Here is a 23,994-nt window from a genome sequence, read left to right as displayed (position 1 = left end):
GAGATTTTCGCGGGTGTTTGTATGTAGGTCTTTGGTTATTCAGGTTTTCTCCCGCGTAAAATTGGAGGTGTCTTGGCAACGTTTCTCTAGCCAGGTTTTTCCTACGTAAAACACACATAAATCCTACGAAGAAGTAAGAATATATATACATTCGAACCAGACTGTGATGTTTTTCTATGTGTATATGCATCATAGTTATCTTTTGAGAGCTGAATGCAACAAAATTTTATCTTACTGTATGCTGATCAGCGTACATTTAAAGCCACAATAACGTTTCTGTTCTGTTCTAATTTGCAGCTCAGGGTTGAACTGTGGGGTCCTTGGTGCTCTCTGAGCATGGGGGCTTCCTTGCAGACGTCTCATTACCAATCTAGGCAATATCATCAGTGCACTGATGATGTTACCTAGTTTGATAATGAAAGGTCTGCAAGAAACCTATCAAGCTCAGAGAGGGTCCTCCATTGAAATTCTGTGTAGTTCAGGGCCCATAAAAATGATTTACACAAAGCATGGCTAAACCCCACAAGTTCACTTCCATCAGAGGTTATCTTGGTCATTTAAAAAAAAAAGGTTTGGAGAGAGTCATTGTTTTTTAATTACGGGGCCAAATTTATATATATCTTTTTAATAGTATTTTAATGTTTGTAGTCTATGTTTTTATTTGGCTGTACACTGCCCCGAGTCCTCAGGGAGAAGGGCGGTATATAAATTTGATATACATAAATAAATGGAAGGTCAGGCTTAAGTAGGGTGACTGCTACTGTGTTTTCCCGATAATAAGACCCGGTCTTATATTTTTTTGTCAATAAAAAAGGCACCAGGTCTTAATTTTGGGGGTGGGGGTCTCTTCCACTGACTCACCTTATGGCGGCGGCACCGACAGCCCCGCCCAGCAGAAGCCTGCTGCTGGCCCACCTTTTCTGCGGCTGCTTGCTGCCACTTGCATGTGTCGCCCCCGGCCTCCGTTTTGCTGTCAGAGGCCTTCAGGATCGATCTGGAGCTCTGTTATCGGCTGCAGAGGGCTTTCTGGAAGGACTTCTGAAGGCGAAACGGAGGCCGTGGGAAATGCACGCGTCAATCAGGACCTCGTTTCTTGGTTGCAGTGGCCTTTCCTGAAGGCCTTTGACAGCGAAACAGAGGCCAGGGGCGACACGCACAAGTGGCGGCAAGCAGCTGCAGAAGAAGTGCACCGGGAAGGCAAGGCAGGTGTCGGGTTGTCAAGCTAGGACTTACTTTTGGGGTAGGTCGTATTTTCAGGGAAACATGGTACTAGCTTGATCAATGTTTGTTTATTTATTTCTTTCACTTTGCTTCTATGCTAGCCATTCCCACAAAGGCAGCTCCACCTGAATGATAAGCTGCTTTCCCCAAACATCAGCTGTTAAGAGAGAAACACTGAACAATGGTTATTGGCCACCGATCCAGGTTTATGATAAACCTTGGTAGATTTAGCAAAATACTTTTTTGACTGGGTTTGAGCAATTCGTCAGTGGTCTGTTGGATCCATGACAGGCAACGCTGGATGCATAATTCAACATCCATTTGACAGCATATTTATACAGTCGGTAGCTTTTTTTTAAATCAATGTAGATTTCATCGGTACCCGTTGAGTACCGAACGAAGTTAACTATGCAACTAACTGAATTGGGTTCATTGTTTATGGAGAAAAAGGCACATTTAAATACTTTGGTGATGGATTCTTGACTGGATGGGAGAGAACTAAATGAGGATGGTGAAAAAAGAATGACCCTATTGATTAATAAGAACCAGAAGTGATGCCACAATACCTCTCAGGAAATCTGACCCATAATCCTTTTCACTTGCTCAGATATGGAGGTCAAGCAGTTGGACAAGAGGGCTTCTGGCCAAAGCTTCGAAGTGATTTTGAAGTCCCCCTCTGACCTGTCTCCGGAGAGCCCCATCCTCTCCTCTCCCCCCAAGAAGAGGGATCTGTCCCTGGAGGAGCTGCAGAAGCGATTGGAAGCTGCCGAAGAGAGAAGGAAGGTAAGGGGAAGTCCATAAGAGTTCAGGCATTTCTGGCTGATTTTCTTCTTCTTGTTGTGCCATATCAGTCATTGGATGTTGGCGATCATGTTGGCAATCCTATTTTTGTCAAAATGGGCCGTATGAAAAAGTCCTGCTGAGTTTTGTCCAAATCCAGTCCCTTAGGTTTTGAAGCCATGATATTCTTCTTCTGCCTGGACCTCGTTTGCCTTCAATCTTTTCTTGGAGGATTAAGTGAAGTATGGAGTATTTTTCTAGATGTCGCATCACACGTCCCAAAATATTATAACTTTCACTGTTTAATGGCTTTGATGATTTCCCTTGGCTTTCCCAGGTGGCTTATCACTTCCTCGTTTGTGATTTTGTCAACCCAGCTTATACCTAACAGCCATCTGTAAATCCACATTTCAAATGCTTCTAGTTTCTTCACCTGGTTTTCTGTCAGAGACCAACTTTCTACTCCGTAGAGCAGGATAGAAAAGATGGAACATCTGACAAGCCTGATTTTCAGTCTTAGGCGAAAATTTCTGGCTGATACATCCTCAAATTTATCTTCAGACAAATTCTCACCATTTCCTGGTTGCAGCTAAAAAGAATCAAGGGCTGATGAATACCTGGAGAAGTCTTTGGGACACTAGGCCTGAAACTTCTCCGAAATACTGTATGTACACAGGCAGAAAACTGACCAAGAATTTCCAATCAAAATTATATATACGTTTCTACTGTTTGATCATTAAAATGGTTAACAATTCGGACAGAAGAGAATATTTGTAGCTCAGGGCTGAACTGCAGCATCCTTGGTGCTCCCTGAGCTGGATTCTTTGCTTGCAGACATTTCATTAGCAAACTAGGTTACATCATCAGTGCTAGAAGGGAGTGGGGTTGGAGGAGGAGGAGGAGGAGGAGGAGGAGGAGGAGGAGGAGGCGGAGGAGGAGGAGGAGGAGGAGGACATCAACTGTGGTGTCCTTGGTAGTCTTTGAGCTTGATTGTTTGCTTGCAAACATTTCATTACCCAACTAGGTTACATCATCAGTGCTACAAGGGAGTGGGGTTGGAGGAGGACGAGGATGAGGAGGACGAGGACGAGGATTGTGGTGTCCTTGATAGTCTTTGAGCTTGATAGTTTTCTTGCAAACATTTCATTACCGAACTAGGTTACATCATCAGTGCTAGAAGGGAGTGGGGTTGGAGGACGAGGAGGACGAGGAGGACGAGGAGGACGAGGACAACGACAACGACAACTGTGGGGTCCTTGGTGCTCTCTGAGCTTGATTGTTTGCTTGCAGACATTTTATCACCAAACTAGGTAACATCATCAGGGCTAGAAGGGAGTGGGATTTGCCTTTTTGTGCATACAGTATACAAGTAGCTTGCCTTGTCAGTGTTGGTGGGAATGTTCTCAGTGGTTCCTTGATTAGGAGGAAAAGCAAAACAACGCACAAGCGCGCACACAAACATACTCTATGTATAAGAATGCTCAATGGCTGGCTGGGGAATCCTGGGAGTTGAAGTCCACAGGTCTTCAAGTCGCCAAGTTTGGAGACCCCTGTTCTACCAGTCCTACCAGTCCTGTTGATCGAGGAGAGCCAGGTGTTGTGATGGCTTTTAAAAATCCATGGCAATGGTGCTGCTTCTTGGGACAGCTTCCCTGACCGTCGGCTACTCAAGAGCTCCTGAATCACCTCTGCTTTTATGGGTTTTCTTGCAGAACCAGGAAGCTCAGGTCCTGAAGCAGCTTGCAGAGAAGCGCGAACACGAGCGGGAAGTGTTACACAAGGCTCTGGAAGAGAACAACAACTTCAGCCGGCTGGCTGAGGAGAAACTCAACTACAAGATGGAGCTCAGCAAGGAGATCCGCGAAGCTCACCTAGCTGCCTTGAGGGAGCGACTCCGCGAAAAGGTAAGGGCACCGTCGACAAATCCCAACAGCTCATGTCTTCGACCCTAAGCTGCCCTCGTGGTGAGGCTGCGGGTAACGCACAAGAGTAACGACAAAAGAGCCTTGATAGTACAGTGGTTTAGTGCACCCTGTTATTAACACAGCTGCCTGCAATTTCTGCTGGTTCGAATCTTGCCAGGTTCAAGGTTGTCTCAGCCTTCCATCCTTTCTAAGGTAGGTGAAATGAGGACCCAGTTTGTGGGGGCAATAAGCTGACTTTGTATAAAATATACAAAAGAATGAAGGCTATTGCTTAACGCATTGTAAGCCGCCCTGAGTCTCCGGAGAAGGGCGGCATATAAATCAAATTAAAAAAAAAAAAAAAGATTTAAATCACAGCAATGTATGAGCCATGGGGGTGCAGTGGTTGGAGTGCAGTACTGCAGGGGACTTCTGTTGACTGCCGGCTGCCGGCAATTTGGCAGTTCAAATCTCACCAGGCTCAAGGCTGACTCAGCCTTCCATCCTTCCCAGGTGGGTAAAATGAGGACCCAGATTGTTGGGGGAAATATGCTGACTCTGTAAACTTAGAGTTTACTTAGAGTAAACTTAGAGTAAACTTAGAGCGACTCTGTAAACTTAGAGAGGGCTGTAAAAGCACTGTAAAGCGGTATATAAGTCTAAGTGCCATTGCTAATATATATCTGTCGAGATGGACACCAACTAGTAGGTGGACAACAGGGTTGCTCTTCAACAGGTTCTGCCAGGTTCTGGAGAACTGATAGCGGAAATTTTGAGCAGTTCGGAGAACCAGCAAATACGCAGAGTGTATGGCCCCAGAGTGGGGTGGGAATGGAGATTTTGCAATATCCTTCCCCCAGGAGTGGGGAGGAAATGGGGATTTTGCAATATTCTTCCCCCAGGAGTGGGGAGGGAATGGGGATTTTGCAATATCCTTCCCCCAGGAGTGGGGAGGGAATGGGGATTTTGCAGTATTCTTCCCCTGCCACGCCCACCAAGCACCAAGCCACGCCCACAGAACCGGTAGTAAAAAAAATTGAATTCCACCACTGGTGGACACCATGAGTAGGACACACCTGGTAGGGTGAAGAACCCTGGAATCAAGCCAAGATCTTCTCAACCACTAAAGGAGAATATTTGTAGCTCAGAGGGGTCCTTGGTGCTCTCTGAGCTTGGCTGTTTTCTTGCAGCCATTTCCTTATCCCAGCTAGCCCTGATGATGTTACCTAGTTTGGGAAATGAAACATCTGCAAGAAAACTACCAAGCTCGGAGAGCACCAAGGACCCCTCCTCTCAATCATACCCAACACGCTTTGTTGAATTTGAACTTTTTAAGATGCGTGGATCTTCTACTTCAACATGGCTGGCTGGGGAATTCTGGGAGCTGAAGGCCATGCATCTTAACATTGCCAGTGTTGAGGGGGAAAATTTAATTTAATTTAATTTAATTTAATTTAATTTAATTTAATTTAATTTAATTTAATTTAATTTAATTTAATTTAATTTATCATATTTCTATGCCGCCCAACTCCCTAGGGACTCTGGGCGGCTTACAACAGAAATAATACAAATAATACAAAAAAAACGTTCTACGATAGCAGGAGGCACGTTTCCTGCCCTCTCTTCCTCCCCCAACTTTCCATCCACTGTCCCATGGGAGTACAGTCAGTCCTCAACTTAATGACCATTCATAGTTACTGGAAAAAGGAGCTTCTGACCGTTTCTCACACTTATGTCCATTGTAGCATCCCCATGGTCAGGGGATCAAAATTCAGACGCTTGGCAACTGACTCATATTTATGACGGTCACAGTGTCCTGGGAGTGTGTGTCACGTGACCCCTTTTTGCGACCTTTTGCGACAAGCCAAGTCAATGGGGGAAGCCAGATTCACTTAACGACCGGGTTACTAACTTGATAACTGTGGTGATTCGCTTAATGACCGTAACAAGGAAATGGGGCAAAACTCACTTAATAACTGTCTCGCTTAGCGACAGAAATTTTGGGCTCGATTGCCGTCGTATGTTCGAGGACTACCTGTAATGTTTGTCAGGATGGGCAATCCCACCACCGAGGTGCTTATCCTTGCAATGCAAATCATTGTGCTGCATTCACACCAGTGGTGGGTTCCTCCCGGTTTGGCCCGGTTCTGCCGAGCCGGTAGCGGTGACGATATGACATCACCGAACTGGTTCTGCTCCCCCCGCCCCCCCACGTTATTCTTACCTTTTATTTGGCCCCACCCCCAATCTATTGCTGCCTCCTGAGTCCCAGCTGATCGGCTAGAAGGAAAAAAAACTGTTTAAACTCTTGCCGGGGGGGTTTCAAAGGGCCGCCCTACAGCTGATCAGTGTTAAAAGGCAGTGTGGCGGTAGACCGGTGCCTCCAAAAACAAATGAGTAGACCGGTGCCTGCAAAAATAAATGGGTAGACCAGTGCCTGCAAAAATATATGAGTAGACCGGTGCCTGCAAAAACAAATGGGTAAATCAGTACAGCTCTGCAAGCAGTTAAAAGCCTGGTAGACCAGTACCTCCGCTAAATCCTATAGAATTGTCACATGACCATCAAGCCGCACCCACAAAATAAGCCACGCCCACAGAACCGGTAGTAAAAAATTTTACAACCCACCCCTGATTCACACCTGTTATCACCTCTATGTTTTGCAGGAACTGCACGCAGCTGAAGTGCGCCGAAACAAGGAACAACGGGAAGAGATTTCTGGATAAGTGGCTTTTCTACACAGCTGACACCTGCTTCCTAATAACTAACCCACCAATCCCAACTTCTTTTTTAAAAATTATTTTTGTCTAGACAGGGCAACATCCGTTTTCTCCGTTTTCTTTTCAATTTCTCCCCACTTTCCCACCCCCCTCCCCGCCCTCCGGTGTACGAGCTCCATGTCTTTCTCCCTCTCTGTATCTTTTAACGTGGAGGTTCATAGAGATCTCCCAGCCGACTAGCCATTAGTTGAACCTTGAATATAAGCATCCATCAAATCAGCTTTTTTTTTTTTTCCTTTGGGCTGTTCGGAAACAAAACGCAAACCGTTTAATGCACAAGAACGAAAGGGGACGCTTTTGCGAGGTGTTTGGCCGCGTTGCGAAAAGGCTGCTTCTCTATGAACCCCCATCGGTCTGATTATTCGCCCCTGCCCCCAATCCCTCCTTCCCCCAGCCAAGGAGACTGGTAAAAAGAGGACTCACCCCTGCCAAGGCCTATCTCACACACCCTATGCTGAAGGAAGACATCTTGAGTTAAGTTGCACGCTGCAAACGGAAAAAAAAGCCACTTTCTATTTGCAAACGGGGGAGAGGGGAATGGTACGCACACATCCGAACCGCTATTTGTGGTGGTTTCTTCCTTCTATTTCTTCCCAGAGGTTTGCCTGGGAGGGGAAAAAAAATAATTAAAAAAAAAATCTCACAAGGCCCCTGCTTTCTTGGTGAGGAAAGTTACGACCGGAGAGTTGACGGGTTTCGATTAAGAGACACCTATATTTGCTTTCATGATTGATTTACAAGAAAGGGAAGGTTCCTTATAGAGGCTTGAGTTTGTTTTTTTAAAAATAAACACCACCCCAAACAGCAGGCGTGAAATGTTGCCCGATCCAAACTCAAACCTAAATCTGACTTTTAAGACTGAATGGTGCGACCCAGATTGGTTTTTTTTGGGGGGGGGGCAATAGGCCGACTCTGTAAACCGCTTAGAGAGGGCTGTAAAGCACCGGTGAAGCGGTATATAAGTCTAGGCCAGTGTTTCTCAACCTTGGTAGCTTGAAGATGGGTGGACTTCAACTCCCAGAATCCCCCAGCCAGCGTTGCTGGCTGGGGGATTCTGGGAGTTGAAGTCCACCCATCTTCAAGCTTCCAAGGTTGAGAAACACTGGTCTAGGCGCTATTGCTATTTTCCAAAATCTCTCTCCAGGTTTAAGGACCGCGGGACATGTAGAGTCGTTGGGTGTGATGTGTGGTCATCGGCATCGCACAGCAGGAAAGGGGCTTGGCCGGAGAGCGGCCCACGAGATCTCAGCTAAACATTGTCTCTGGACATGTTAAGCTAATTTTTCTCTAAAGATGGAAAAGGGTCTCGTTTGAAGCTCCTCCTCGCCTTGCCCGGGGCTCACTAGCTATATTTTCAAAGAGGTTGACGTAGATATTCCTTGAGCATTTAAGAGCGTGAAAAGTCTTTTTTCTGCCTGAGGAATTGAGGAACTGGTGACCATCCGAAAGAGAGACCCTAGAAAGAAGGATAGAGTTAAGATTGCGTGAAGTGTTAGTACCACTTTATAAGGCCTCGGTGAGACCCCCTTGTTTTTGTTTTGTAGGAGGGCTGCTGTAGTAAAAGATATAAGAATGGGATAACTTTGGTCTCGGTTAAGTAGTGTGTGTGTATGGGGGTGCTGTCTCAAAGAAAGGATTGAGAAACAAAAAAAGAAAACGGGTGAAGTTTGCAGCATAACAGAATGCTAAAGGGAGGAAATGTTTTGACGGGTCATAGAGTGTTTTAGGCACGTGTCAATTTGAATTGTTGAAAAAGTAGGTAAGAACTGATCGTCCCTTTTTATTTTATTTTATTTTTCAAACTGGATCAGGTGAATCCCTGATTTGGAATGGCAAAATATACGCCCAGCATCGATCGAGTGATCGCTGTTACTTTTTTTTCCCCCTTCCATTTCTAGCTCATTTTTCAGTTTGCAATAATGATGATGATAATAAACACATTAAAAAAAGGCATATTTAAATTGCAGGGAAAGCGCCAGGAAAAAAACAACAGCAGACGATCGTCCCAGCTTTGTCAGTTCCCAAATGGCTGGTGTGGAGATAGGTCTTATGAAGGAAGGCTGTTTTAATAGGCAGAAGTTTCTAGTCCCCATGGCAGGTGTTTAAATTCAGATGAAGCAACCCGTCAAATATCAGAGCCAGTGCTGTTTTCAATAGACCTTCCCGGGGCTTGTATCCACGACATTTTAACCCCAATATCAAGAGGAATTTTTCCACCGGCTCTTCCAGAAGGCTGGCCATGTGTTTGGGTGAAATGGGAGAGAGCTAGTATGAATTTAATCTTCAGGCAAGTTGGTCTCTGAGTGGTGTTGGCAATTTGTTTCAGCCTGGCCTGTTTGGATGGCTGTGAGATTAGAACCCTTTGGTTAGTGAATTATGATGTAGGGATGGTAATAATAAACTATGTTTCTCAACCTTGGGCACTTGGACTTCATCTCCCAGAATTCTGGGAGTTGAAGTCCGCTTGTCTTAAAGCAACCAAGGTTCGGAAACATTGATAATAGATTGATTCACATCACTGTCATTAACATCATTACTATCACCTGGGGGGGGGGAAATCAGTTCTGAGATGTATTTTAGTACAGATTATCCTCTTGGATCAGACCAGGTTTCATCTTAGTTCAGCATTATCTTTCTCCCAGATGTTCACAAGGAAATGGAGACTGAAATTCTCCCCTTGTTGGGCTCCTTTGCAATTGGTATTTGGAGGCACTTAACCTCAAACCAGTTTGCTTAAACTGAATAGCACCTCTGCCTCTAACCTGGAGATAAGACAATCCTCAAGACCAGAGGTTGTGGGTGCTTCATCACTGGAGTTTTTAAGGAAGAAACTGGACAGCTGTTTGCCAGAAATGGTATGGGGTCTCCTGCTTGAGCAGGGGATTGGACTAGAAGACCTCTGAGGTCCCTTCCAACTCTGTTATTCTGTACCTCTTGATAGACTAGTTCTCCATTAATTTTTTTCCCATTCTCTTTGAAAGACATCCAAGTTAATGGCCACCTCCGTATCTTTTCATAGTTCAACAGATTTATTAGGCATTGTGGTTGGCAAAAGGCAGCTTACTTTTTCCCTTTCCTGACCTTTTGTTTAAGTAGTTAAAAGTAATTCCTATTGAGCTCAAATATTACTTCATTTGATTAGGGTTAATGTTTAATATTATAGGGTTCTTCTGTCTCCATAGGTTTCAGTCTCGGTATTCCCAAGTCCCAAGATCAGGTTTCCCAAGATCAGGTTTCATTTTCTAAGCCAAATGATTTTGGGAAGGCAGGAACCAAGCTCTATGTATCTGCAAAAGTGTCATCTTTCAGTGCCCTTGCTCAGAAGAGAGATAAGAAAGAAAGAAAGAAAGAAAGAAAGAAAGAAAGAAAGAAAGAAAGAAAGAAAGGAAGGAAGAAAGGAAGGAAGGAAGGAAGGAAGAGGAAGAAGGAAGGAAGGAAGGAGGGAGGGAAAGAAAGGAAGGAAGGAAGGATTCTATAGAAAAATTATAATTCCCTATCATTAGTCATAAAAAAAGAAAAACAAAATAATATGTAATTCCCATGCAGAGTTTCTTAGCATTAATCAAAGGAAGGAAGGAAGGAAGGAAGGAAGGAAGGAAGGAAGGAAGGAAGGAAGGAAGGAGGGAGGGGGGGAGGGAAGGAAGGAAGGAAGGAAAAACTATAATTCTCATGCCTATTTTCTTAGCATTAGCCGAAAGAAAGAAAGAAAGAAAGAAAGAAAGTAAGAAAGAAAGAAAGAAAGAAAGATGAAAGAAAGAAAGAAAGTAAGTAAGAAAGAAAGACGAAAGAAAGAAAGAAAGAAAGAAAGAAAGAAAGAAAGAAAGAAAGAAAGAAAGAAAGAAAGAAAGAAAAGAGGGAGGGAGGGAGGAAAGACTTCTAAATAAAAACTAATTCTCACCTTTCCCATGTAATTCCCATGCATATTTTCTTGGCATTAGCTAAAAAAGAAAGAAAGAAAGAAAGAAAGAAAGAAAGAAAGAAAGAAAGAAAGAAAGAAAGAAAGAAAGAAAGAAAGAAAGAAAGAAAGAAAGAAAGAAAGAAGGAGGAAGGAAGGGAGGGAGGGAGGAAAGAAGGAAGGAAAGACTTCTAAACAAAAACTATAATTCTCACACCTTTCCCATGTAATTCCATGCATATTTTCTTAGCATTAGCCAAAAAAGGAAGGAAGGAAAGAAGGAAGGAAGGAAGGAAGGAAGGAAGAAAGAAAGAAGGAGGAAGAAAGACTTCTAAACAAAAATTATAATTCTCACACCTTTCCCATGCAATTCCCATGCATATTTTCTTAGCATTAGTCAAAAAAAGAAGGAAGGAAGGGAGGAAGGAAGGAAGGAAAGATAGGGGGAGGGAGGGAGGGAGGGAGGGAGGGAGGAAGGAAGGAAAGAAAGAAAGAAAGAAAGAAAGAAAGAAAGAAAGAAAGAAAGAAAGAAAGAAAGAAAGAAAGAAAAGTAGGTTATTTAATTAGTTATTTAGTTTATGGTGCCAGCCTCCTGAAGAGAAGAAAAGAGGCCAAGATGGGTTTTGATATTGCTGTGCTAAACTAATATACTGGTTAGACTTATTTATGCTGGTGACATTTTGTGCCACCATCTCAAATTTCTGTGATTTATGGTTTTTCTTCCTTGTAAATAACCAATGCAAATCCAACATTAGCGTTTTTGGTCTCAGGAGTCTATATAACGCAAATAATATCAATGCAGCATCAAAATCCTAGCTTTGGAGGACTCTTGTGGTAGGATTCAAACTGTCCCAGCTAGAACTCTTTTGCCTGCCACTGTCAGAGGTCTCCAAACGTGGCAACTTTAAGATTTGTGGGTTTCCAACTCCCAGAATTCCTCAGCAAGCTAGGTAGATGAATCGGGGCTGAATTGCAGTGAGACATCTTCCTGTATTCCTTTGCAGTTTTTCCAGGGAAAAAGGTGGGAGGAAAAACCCATATTTTCCAAGCCATGGACAGATTCCTGGAGAACCATCCATCCATCCATCTTATAGGCTTTCAATTGCATAAAATAATGTTGTTTGAGCTTGGCTGCCATCAACAGCTCGAAGGGATTCCAAAAATTAGTACGTAAAGAGGTTGTAATATTGCAAGTCTGCGGCCAACTTAGTTGATGTAACTGAAGTTATCTTGAACCCTCCAGAAATAAAATGAAAGTGATGCTCAAGCAGGACAATCTTTTACTTTTTCCCCACTTTCAAATCTGTGGATATCGTGGCTGTCCTTTTCATCTTCTGCCTGGGGATGGTGTCAAGAAAATATTCCTGTTTCCAAAAGGGTTGGCTTCATTTTTTGAGGCGGTTATCAACAATGAAAAAAAAAATAACAAAGTGGACTCTTTCGTAGTTTTCCTAATGGAGTCCAATTTAGGACAAGCCCCCCCCCCCAAAAAATTTTTATCTGAAGATGTTACTTTCTACAAATTCCAACAGGATTTCCCGGCGTCATCAAACGGTACCCAATTCCTTAATATATTGTTGTGAAGGCTGGCTGATATTTCTTTAGTTATTGATTGATTTCTAAAAATTATCGGTGGCCCGATAAGCAGCAACTCTCAGGGCGAGATACACTTAAATGTAGCTAAAAATATTTTTAGAATTTTTTTTTTTTTGAAAAAGCTAATTAACAGCCAAGGAACAACAGAGGTGTCCATATTGTACTGCCTGCCTAAAAGACTGTGCTTAACAAATATCTCTTCAAAATAGCAGGTATAATAAAGATTTTGCACTGAAACGTCCTCTCCCCTAATAAACTGATCCCGATTGATAAAATACAAAACAAATGCCAAAGTATCACTGATCCACTATGACCATGTTTGACCTATATTGGCCATAAATGCCAAAACAGCCAAAGTATCTATCTATCTATCTATCTATCTATCTATCTATCTATCTATCTATCTATCTATCTATCTATCTATCTATCTCTGTCAGACCTGCCCCAGCTAGGTCCCTAGGAAAGAAAGACTCTCGACTCCATTTGATTGAAGTGATAGGTTCTTTTTTACTAAGGATTAGTGGTTGCAAGAAAAGCAAGGCTAGAACTGAAGTTCCCGCGCAAAGCATTACAGAATTCACCCTTCTCCAGGGCCCTTGACTGGTCTGTCTTCTTCATCCAATGGCGTGCCGCATAGGTGTTTAGGAAACAGCTCGGATGTTTGGTGCCACTTAGTGCAGTTTGCATTCTTTTTGCAGGCTCTGCGGCCTGAAGACTGGAAGAGGCCGGTTCCCATATCTCTGGCTTCCATCAAGCCTGTCACCTCTCCCCCCTCTTGCTCATCTCTACTGTCTCCATGCCAATGGTCTACTTCCTCTCCCCCTCATCCTAACAATTTATGACAGGATGCCAGTAAATCACTAAGGTGAAGATGGCAGATCAATCCATCCATCATCTATCTATCTATCTATCTATCTATCTATCTATCTATCTATCTATCTATCTATCTATCTATCTATCTATCTATCTATCTTTGAGTTATTTATTGAATTAGATGCTGACCTGACTTTGGAATGCTAAATTATACCCCAATGCCAACTTCCTGAATCGAATATGTGTGTATTCCCTTTGTGTAACTAATACTTAATCCTAGTCTGGGTATTTCCACGTTTCGTTTGGTTCTAAATTCTCCTGAATCTCTAAAGTTCTCTGTCTTTGCAGTCTCTAATTAGATCTCTGTTGTGGCTTTCCAGGCACCAGATCGAAACAGTATGTGGGAAAGATCTTGGGAGACAGGACATAAGAGATGCTGCCGAGGGAACAGTCAGATAAGAGACAGCTGAGCCCTCCGCTGCATAACGGGTAGAGAAAGAGACTCAAGAAGGGATCCTTCCCAGCTTCTCCAGCTGTAAAAAGAGACGGTGGGAGAATTGTACTTTCAGACTTACAAAATTCTGTTCATGTAGCTTTGCAATAAACCAGTTCACCCGGTTATGATTCCCGTCTGGTCCACCTGGTAAGGCTGACATCAGGATATGGCGTTTCCAGAACCAATTTGCCATTTTGTAAATTCTAGTGGATGTGAATAATGTCACTTTAGGGATGGCTTGTGAATTCTCGGTCTTCTCTAGATTCTCTGCCTTTGTATGGGGCAGGAATTTTTATCTTTAGTACAGGGGTCTCCAAATATGGTAAACTTTAAGACTTGGGGGATTTTAAGTTGAAGTCCCCAAGTCTTAAAAGTTATCAAATTTGGAGACCTTTGCTTTAAAATTCAGAAACGGGATGAACATCTGTCAAGAAAGATTGCTTGGGAGCATGCTGATGAAGGGTGAGGGAAATTAGGTATGTCTCACAGACAGTACATTTACGCAGCTGTATTAGAATCATTGTTCTCAGATGGATAGAAAAAGTATAGCTTGTTGTCCGAAACTGAAACGGCCTCAGGGACTGATGGGCAAGGAGTGAAGTATGGTATCATGGAAAGAACATTCAAGAAATCTTTGAAGAAGAGAGAGCAGTTCCCACAGATTACCTGTAGCATATAGGAAAAGTAAAACACACAGGCAAATTAGTTAGTTAGACAAAGGTGAATGTTTTATCCACTGAACTGATCAAGGAAGACAAACAAACAGCTGGAAGTCAGGTTTACTTTCCTTAATATATAAAATATCCAGCCTGGCATTCATAAAAGAAGTCCTGAGCAAGCATTTTATCTTCGCATCCAAAGAAAAGGGCCATGATGCTGCAGAGAATTTTTAGTTAACTTAGAAAAAAGGGAAGAGCCATTGACGGCATCAGTCAGGGTCAAGAGATACCATAATATGCCTGGGAACAGGATAGATAGAAGAACTGGGTTCAAAAGTTCTAGTTAATCAATCAGTTCTAGGAACAATCATTGGTGAAAGCACCGACCTATAAAGCAGAATTGTTTTATCTGCATTTGATATATTTAAAATGCGTAAATAGAGTTAAATAAATTCTAAGGGAAAATAGAATTGTCTGTAAAAGTAACCATCCAGGTGGGAACGGTGAAAATGTCTGCAGGATGACGACGACGACGATGACAATAGTCTTAGTTTGGTGTGATGCTGTGAGTTTGTGTGGTGTGTAATTCGGATTTGCTGTAAATTTAGGTACTCTAACAATTGATGTTTTTATTTCAATGTTGACAACAATCAGAAACGCTGTTACTCAGGAGTGCAAGCAAAATGGTGAAACATTCCTGCTTGCAGTTATTCATTTGAGGTCAGAAAGTAGTAAATTAGACAGAAAATGGAAAGCTAGCTCTCAAGTAAGACGAGAGTCTGAATTGAGTATTGCTATGGAAAGGAAAAAAATAGCTGTTTGCTTCACATTTTAAGGAATGTTCATTTAATCTAACCCCACTATTGGACATTTTGGTATATGTTTGAATATACCAAATGTCCCCACAATTGGACATTTGGTATACGTGCTGGCAGAACCCACTTCAGAAGTAAAAAAATTGATACCACACTGCTAACATTGGCTAATTTTCATTATAATTGATTTTTAAAGTTGATTTGCTACGTCTTAGCGCGTTGCACAAATTTATTTATTTACTTAGAAAATTTACATGGCCTCCTGCTCACTTTCAGTGACTCTAGGTGGCTTATAAAAATAACACAGACTGTTTGATTGGTTTAGAGTAGGGCTACCAGTTCTGCATGTCAAAAAATCCAGCCAACCGCTAAGTAGTAGCAAAAACTCTCTTTTACTATTACCTAGTGGTTCGCTGGGTGTTTACAACCCTGGTTTATGGTTCCATATATTGTGAAAATTCAGAAAATGGGCTAGTGACGGTAAACGGTGTTCTGAAAAACTGCCCCCTTAATTTTGCTAATGATTGTGTTCACACAATGCTTATCTTTTCTGTGCCAAAATTGCTGGCTGCCAGCCAGAGAGATAGGCGCCCGGATGCCTGCCATAATCCAGTGATAGGCAAAACTTTGTGAGTCTTTTTACTTGTATTTTAAGACAGCAAGCGTGGTCCATGGGTTTAACACAGGTCAAGACAAGAATCCAATGAGCAAGTGACAAATCCAGGATAAAAGAAAGGAGACACACAGAAAGGTGGAATCCACAGCAAGATAGTTGGCTCAAAAAGTTCATTTTCAACCTCTGCACCCAGAGAGCAAGGCCGATAAATCCACCCTGAAGAGTAGGCGCTCCAACACTGGAGGTTTTCAGACAACCATTTGTCTGAAATAGGACAGGGTTTCCTGCTTGGACTAGAAGACCTCCAAGGTCCCTTCTCATTCTCCACCCCATACAGAGCTGTGGCAATGGACTCTTCTGCTGTTTGTTTCTTGGCATGTTTCTCAGATCTAAGGAGTTATCACAGGTCTCTGCTTAGGATCAGGTGGTTGGACTTGAGGGTCTTGAGAAAGGGTCTGTGAGGGCAGGCAAGGGATCCTGTGGGCTTGCTGGATCTGCTTCATGGGTCTGGGGCCCAGTAGTGGAATCACCCACACCAGGTCTATGGTCTCTAGATGTCTCACTTCATCCCCATCTTCATTGAGGGTATGTCCAGCAGTCCAGACCATTAACCAGGCAGCTACAAACCTAGCAGCTGTGTTTGCCCAACGTGGGAAGCCTGGTTTGTGTGTTTGTGCAATGTCCCTTTCAGCATATTGTGCAAACTCGTCTCCTTTCGTTAGCATGGCATTCGGCGTCCTTTGCAATCCCGGAAAAATGAATCGATTCGGTAAGTAGGCTAAGCATGTTTGTGAAAGTAGCCAAAGAACGGGAAAAATCTGGAGGGACATGAAAAGAAGGGATTCAACAGCAGGTGAGGCAGAAAATGGGATCATCTCTTCAAAGGGAGGGAGGAAGGAAGGCGAATGGCTAAGTGAGGCATTTTGAAAGTTTTCACTCCCATCTCACTTCCTAGAAAAGCAGAGGAGCTTATCTGGTTCCTAGGAAATCAGGGCAAGGTGCCACTTTAATGACAGGATATCCAGCTCTGTGGGAGCTTTCTCGTCTTCCTAATTCCACACGATATCTGGAGGCGTTGATGTGCAAAATGATGGGAAGATGTAGAGCCCAGATTAATGTATGGCTCTTCCTAGGTATATGTTTTGTGGAGTTCAATGGAATTGAGTGTAGGATTACAGGCTAAGGGGGTAGATTTATACGCCTCCGCTTTTGCTACTCGATAGCTGTTCGCTCAAGAAAGAACTGGTCCAACTGAAAAATATATTTAAATGTCGTGGATGTGTTTGTACTGTTAGAGCTAAAGTTGTGCGCACACAGAAGTCACAATATTGTGTTTCAATCGAATCAGAAACAAGGATGGGTGGATTAGCCTTCAGCATCCTTCTTCTACCTAATCACTTTGAAATACACTGGTTTGGACCAGTATTTCTCAACCTTGTCAGCTTTAAAGGCGAGCGGACTTCAACTCCCAGAATTCCCCAGCCGGTGGGAATCCTGGGAGTTGAAGTCTGCATGTCTTAAAGTTGCCAAAGTTGAGAAATCACCCCAAATGTCTCTGCCAACTGGGCTTCCTTGTCAAAAACATCTGATGGCTGAGATCAGGTTGTAGAAGGCTCTCTTTGGCAACCAATGAATTCTTCCATGTAGTGTTTAGGTATATAAAGAATGACATTCATTCATTCACCTTAATATCCAAGTGCTTCTAGAAAGCATATGCCAGGAAAAATTAGCCGAAAATACAATGAAGTTGTTAAGTAAATATTAGAGACATTTATTGGATGGGCTTTTTCATCAGTCACTGGAATCCCTCGTGTAAATAAAATTATTTTAGGAGAATAGCTGGGTACATAGAAAGGTCCAGAAGTAAGTCCAGCATCAATGTGCGTGTGTGAGTGTGTGGCAAAGAAAATAAGCTTTTCCATGATAGGGTAGAATGGGTGCAAATAAGTACAAATCAAGCATAGAAAAAGACTCAAATGAAAAATCTATTTGAAATAATGTTTTTTTAAAAAATCCGAACACACAAACCCAGTTAAATTTACATCAGTGCACTTCCATCCAAGTCTATTACTATCTGCTGCATTATACACAAATTTTACACTAATAATAACCATTTTATATTAATAACCAAATCATCCTCCTAAGACTTGTTCCTTACGGAGCCACAAAAATATGATCCGCGAAAAACAGAAAGGTCTCAGTAATCTTGAGAAAGCCAAGAATTTTTTTTTTTTTAAATACAATCTTTAGGTGGAAAAAAATAAAACTAAATCAAAATTCTACACTGGCCCAGGAGGACTAACCAAGCATAGAGACAGGTGGGGGGCAGGGCTGAGAAACACAAAACCAGGATAAGAAATGAAATTCCTGCAGAAGAGCACAGCATACCATCTTTGCAGATCCAAATCAATTAATTTTTTTGTGAGCCATTGATATATATATATTTTAGTCTCTGCTAAAATAAACATCTGGAACAGAGGTTGCTAGTGGCAGACCCTTTATTTTGGAAGACTATGTACAAAATCATTATAACCAATACCTAAAAATTAGATATTTGCTAAAATTACTTTATGTGCGAGAGAGAAAGTAAATAAGGTGGCCTGGGAACTGAAAACTTTGGGAGCTGTTCTGTCTCTGTATCTTAATTACCGAAATCTGTTCTTTGTATGGAAGTAAAAAACTTTGAAGTTAGTTATAAATCTTCTTGGCATTATTAAGCCCAAAAGAAGGCAACAGTAGTCCTGTCTTATGTAAATGGGTTAACATCTCACACCTATTTTAAGAAAGCAACGAATCTGCCCGAAACCACGTTGTCAAACCTTAAGTCCTCTGATACAAATGTATGTTGGTGCCTACATTAACTTGGTTTTCCTTTGGGATGGTGTTATATTGCTGCATTGTGAAACAAACCCTAGTGTTAATAATAAATGTTATGTCCTCTTTTGGTGCCCAGTGTGGCTATTCTCTGAGCAGTGCATTCCATGGTGGTTCTCGCTGCTGCTCCTCGGTTAATATCTTCCATTAACTGTAGATATTTTCTTGGTTGCCTGATGCTACTGGCGCCATGCCTCCAAAGCCGATGCTGCAAGGTGTGTTTATGTGCCTGCGTGTATTGCAGAGTTGCCAACTGTGACATCATCCAAGTGCATGTAGCAAAAACCAGACGCATGTACCACACACACACACACACACACAAATTCCTGGATGGCTGAGGCAAGGAAGGCGTGTTTATGGTGCTACTGATGATATTCCACAGCAGGTTTTTGTATTAAGAACCAGTTCTAGCCTAAATGGACTGATTAATGGCCCTGATTGGGTATCTTCTACAAACTGTAACTGACAAAAAAGAGAGCAATGATGGTTGAATGCCAGAGAGAAGATTGATACCTGGGGGGAAAAAAGGAAGATTCAAGGATGCTGGAATGTATATTCCATTAGACAGATGGAACAGCTCTCGTCACAATTCTTCTGCTGTGAAGGCCACAATCCCCGGAAGTATCTAGTTAGAACTGAAGGGACAAAGAAAAACTTGTCAAAATGTCAGCAGCCAAAGTGTGCCACTCCTTCCGATGTAAAATGGAATTCTTTTCTCTCTTACAGGTGTATATTCTAAATGTTCTACTATGAGCATCACTAGTTAAACTTATATTGCGTATCATTGTAACAAGGGTTGTCTCCCTGCAGCACAAGCTCAGCTTACAGGAAGTTCTCAAAAACACCTGTGCGGCAAAGCAAACTTAACTTTTTCTGGTATTTCATCCTCCCCAGGACTGTCCTCCTGTTTTCTCCTGAAGTCTAGTTTAAATGTGATTGGCCTTTCATAAAAGTCACTTCTTAGGGTGCAGTGTGTGCTGTTTTGTTTTTTGGTTTTTTTTGTCTTTCCAAAGATGCGGAAAAGGAAGGAAGTGTAACGGTGTCATGAATGGATTTTTTTTCATACTTGAGCCTAATCTGATTCCTTTAATTTCACATGCATTTCATCGTCAACTTGAGGTTGTTGTTGTGCAAAAGAAGTGATTAATGAGGAAAAACAAGAAATAAACTTGGTATGAAACCACAACTCACCATTTTTATTTATCTATTGATTTTTTTTTTCAACGGCAGTTGTTTTCAAGTGGCTTTCTGGGATAAAAAAAAAAAATCTATTGATAAAACCTGGGGAAGGAGGGAAGGAACTTCTATTTCTTCATGGATTTGCTCTGTTGATAAACATTCCCCCAAAGTATTTTTTAATAGCCCAATACACAGAAGGCACCCAATTAGACCATATATTGTATAACGTAATCAGTTCAAAGGAGTAAGAACAGTGTTTCTCAATCTTGGCAACATTGTGTCTTCTCATCCAAAAAGAACTAAAGAAGCTTCCTGGATGAGAAGCAAAATGTTTTCAAGGCAAACCACCAAGAAAGTTGGAAAAGCATCATTGGGACAATAGGATGGGATGTTTTGGTCAGAGGAGACAGGTTAGGCACGTGCATCTATCCAAGGGAAGGAGGGAGAGGCTGAGGAAGAGGAGGCCCATACTAATTCATGGAAGAAATTCCAGTCTCAATTATGGTTTTAAGTTGAGGTCTACCTGCAATGAAACATCTGCAAAGAAAACCACCAAGCTCAGAGAGCACTAAGCAGATCACAGTTCAACCCCCAAGCTACAATTACTCTCTTCTATCAAATCCCTAGAATTTCTGATTGTGGGCCACGCTTACTGAGACTGTAATATCAGTACAGTACAGCATCAGGTTATTATCTTTTTAGCATGCCCACTGCCAAGGAAATCGGTAATAAAAGCATAAAGTAAGATGTTAGGCAATGCTGCAAATTCCACATTATAAGCTCCGATCACAAGCTGTCATTTTTAGGAAGCAAGAACAAAGCAGAAAAGCAACCAGGCTCATATATGAGAGACGTGATTCATCCTGGACGCTTCCACTTACTGAAAAGAGAAAAACTCAGCAGAAAGCGTGGGTGTGTTCCATCTATGTAATGAAAAAACAAAACAAAACATCACATTCGTATAGAAATTTAGGGACTGGAACCCTTAGGTGCTTTTGCAAATGTCTTGGTAAGAATAAATAAAAATGATACCATATGGGGAGCTCATTAATAGATGGCCTGGGCAGGCAGAAGATAAAAAAATTAATCTTTTGTGCTTTACATGATCAGTCTTTCAAAGAGACCTGCAATAACAGTCAAAGGCTGCTCAAGGTCGACTCAGCCTTCCATCCATCCAGATTGTTGAGGGCAATAGGCTAACTCTGTAAACCACTTAGAGAGGGCTGGAAAACAATGTGAAGCGGTATATAAGTCTAAATACTATTTTGGCGATACTGACCTCAGCTAAAAATTTACCTCTGCCAAGAGTCAAGAATATAATAGAATAGAATAAGAGAGTTGGAAGGGACCTTGGAGGCCTTCTAGTCCAGCCCCATGCTCAGGCAGGGGACCCTGCCTACACCACTTCAGACAAATGGTTGTCCAATCTCTTGTTAAAAACCTCCAGTGATGAAAGAATAAGGGGCCTGTAGTACAGTGGACTAAAGCACTGTTATTAACAACTGCTGCTTGCAATTACTGCAAGTTCAAATCTCACCAGGCTCAAGGTTGACTCAGCCTTCCATCCTGTCAAAGGTAGGTAAATTGAGGACCCAGTTGTGGGGGCAATAAGCTGACTTTGTATAAATATACAAAAGTATGAAGGCTATTGCTTAACGCATTGTAAGCCGCCCTGAGTCTCCGGAGAAGGGCGGCATATAAATTAAAGCAAAAAAAAAAGGAGGGGGGGAACTGCTATACTGGACCTGATTCTTACCAGCAGGTAATGGTTGAAGAAATGGCAGAGAACACTATCTTGGAAGAAAATGATCACGATAAGCTGCTGCCTCAGAAACCAGGAGACAGCGAGATGGTGGCTTGCTTCTAGCTGTTGTCACAGATATAGGAATTTCCAGAGGGACAGTCATGCTCTTCTTCCTCACTAACTGGCAGCCACCACCTCCAATTCTCTCCTCTTCCAGTATTTGCCTCCTCAGCTATAACCAGACCTAAAATTCCTTCCCAGTTCTTTTTAAAATCATAATTTAAGATATTGATCAAACTAGGAGGGTCATAGCTTCTGCCAACCCACTTCATTTTCTCCACTATTATCAGCTGCACGCAAGTCAACATACCACTTGCAAAGCAGCCCAGAAAAAGAGTGGAATTTCAGAGCAATGGAGGTTCCAAAGGAAAAAGTTATTCCAAATATTCAGGCTTCTCATATTTTACAAAGGCCCTGCTTAACAAAACCGAGCCTATTTCACCTTCCAGTCTTAATGTTCCAATACCGTTTTTTCCTAGTGTTGTACTAGGTCCCTGAAAATAATTATAATAAATAAATAAAAGGGGAAGAGGGTAAAAGAAGACACAGTCATTTGACAGGATGATATAGGAAGTGGTGGGGAGGAGGGGAGAGGAGTAACAGAGAAGTAGTGAAACAAAAGTAGTGCTAAGAGGAAAAATCAGGAACAACCTTGATCTGTACAAGTTTCTCACCAGCAAATTATTTTGACAAAGAGGGAAAGTGGTAACATTTCAGAGAGAAGGCCACATACTGGCACCCGAGAACAAAAATACATATTTCTGCTCCCTTTGGTAGCCACAGAGCCTGGAGGGATCTGAAGAACTGGACATTAGCAAATGTAAAATGGCTTCAAGGGTATGTATGCGAAACTTTAAACCAGCAGAATGTCTCCAGATTCACAGATGTGAGCCCACAACATCACCCCCCCACGGGCCCTCAATACAGCAATGACATGATCCGTCCGTAACAGATGCACCAGCAATATCAAGAGACACAGCGTTTCTGGGAAACAGAATTGAGCCTCCTTTGATTCTGCTTTATTTGTTCTTTGACAAATGGAAGGATCTCATAACAGCCCCCTACAGATGGAGACACCCAGTACAAAAAAAAGACTGCAATAAATATGTCCATCAATATTTATTTGTGAGATTTACATCTTGCCTTTCTTTCAGGTCAACATACATAGTGCTGCCTCTTTGCATATTTCTACACAATCACCAATCTGTGCAGTAGGCTGAGAGAGGAAAATTGATCCAAAGCTGTTTTTGGAGTGTGGGGTGTCTCCAAACATGGCAACATGCTGGTTGGGAAATTCTGGGAGTTGAAGTCCACAAGTCTTAAAAATATCAAGTTTAGAGATCCCTGGTTAGGGGGTTGTCAATCCCCAGCTCCCACGTCTCATCCCTATAAAGGAACCAGGCCTATATGAATATAATCTGCATTAAGCGCAGGTTGGTTTTATAACAGCCAACAGCTGGATCTCTCTGGTCGATGACATGGGTGCATCTATGTCCCCTGCTTGACAATCATAGGCTGTGATTATCCCTGCCTCCTTCCACAATGTTTTCCTTCCTCTACTCAGGGGAATTCCCAGTTTTGGGATTTCCTGGTGGTTCCCTTTCCCAGTCCTAATCAGGCCCAATTTTGCGTAGGTTACTATTATACCTCAAACAGAACAATTAAAAAGATAGAAATCTGAAGTAAAACAGACAAAACCTCTTGAGGAGCTGTCTGATATAAGGAGGAGGAGTGGACAGTCTGGAGACATTTAAACAAACATCTCTGCACACTGGTCTGGCTAGAACTAAAGATTACATGTGAAAACATTTCTCCCTGAGGATGTCTACGGAGATTCTCAGTCATCCAGGTCATGGTTGTCCCAAAGGTGCTTTTTCAAGAGGCAACTGGACTTTCTGGTTTTTCTTTGAAGACGTTTTGCTTCTCATCGAAGAAGCTTTTCACTGGATGGTGGGGAATAGTCAGAGCTGAAGAAAATTCTTGGAGGAGAAGTGAAACGTCTTCTAAGAAAATCCAGAAAGTCCAGTTGCCTCTTGAAAAAGAAGCATCTTTGGGACTCCCTTAAGATGAGGATATTCAAACAAGTACTCATCTTTTTCTGTGCCACTTGGGACCAACTTGCACACAGAATGACTTGTTGGCTGGAAATATCCCTGTCATGAATGTGGCCCGGTTTTAGAATTATATAAATCTATGTTTTATCAAAACTTTTTTAAAAAATTAAATATTAAATTAATAATTTCCCCTTTTCTATTTCTTACATTTCTGACCAGACTGTATTTGGTTTTTTTAAAAAAATAATGCAACAATAATTAGTTAGTATACCCAGCATGGCCAGGGGATGATGGGATCTGGACTCCAAATTGGGGAGGAAGGCCCCATCGCGGGACACGCCTTCCACTCGGCCAGGCTATTTTCTCTCAGGCAAGGCATATGGAGGGTGGAGTCCCACCTCCCTACTGTCATTCATCTCAATAAAGCCTATATATGAGTATAACCTGCATTAAACCAAGGATGGATTTCTAGTAACAGAGAGTTGGATTTTGACTTGACAAAAACAGG

General features: G+C 42.2%; 2 protein-coding genes across 3 annotated transcripts in view; one reads left to right on the top strand and one right to left on the bottom strand.

The window, feature by feature from the left end:
- The window catches only part of STMN3 (stathmin 3), a 46,901-nt gene extending 38,592 nt beyond the window's left edge, over window positions 1-8,309 (top strand). Inside the window, exons 3-5 of the mRNA XM_087890981.1 lie at window positions 1,829-2,004; window positions 3,714-3,905; window positions 6,572-8,309. Of these exons, the coding sequence (XP_087747107.1) occupies window positions 1,829-2,004; window positions 3,714-3,905; window positions 6,572-6,631 (428 nt within the window). The 3' untranslated portion in view covers window positions 6,632-8,309. The remainder of the gene's footprint in view (window positions 1-1,828; window positions 2,005-3,713; window positions 3,906-6,571) is intronic.
- The window catches only part of RTEL1 (regulator of telomere elongation helicase 1), a 207,794-nt gene that overhangs the window by 182,548 nt on the left and 1,252 nt on the right, over window positions 1-23,994 (bottom strand). The window lies entirely within an intron of this gene.

This window comes from Pantherophis guttatus, chromosome 3 (assembly GCF_059756535.1).
Source record: "Pantherophis guttatus breed Tessera chromosome 3, ASM5975653v1, whole genome shotgun sequence".
Lineage (NCBI taxonomy): Eukaryota > Metazoa > Chordata > Lepidosauria > Squamata > Colubridae > Pantherophis > Pantherophis guttatus.
This window is presented reverse-complemented; position numbering and strand designations above follow the sequence as displayed.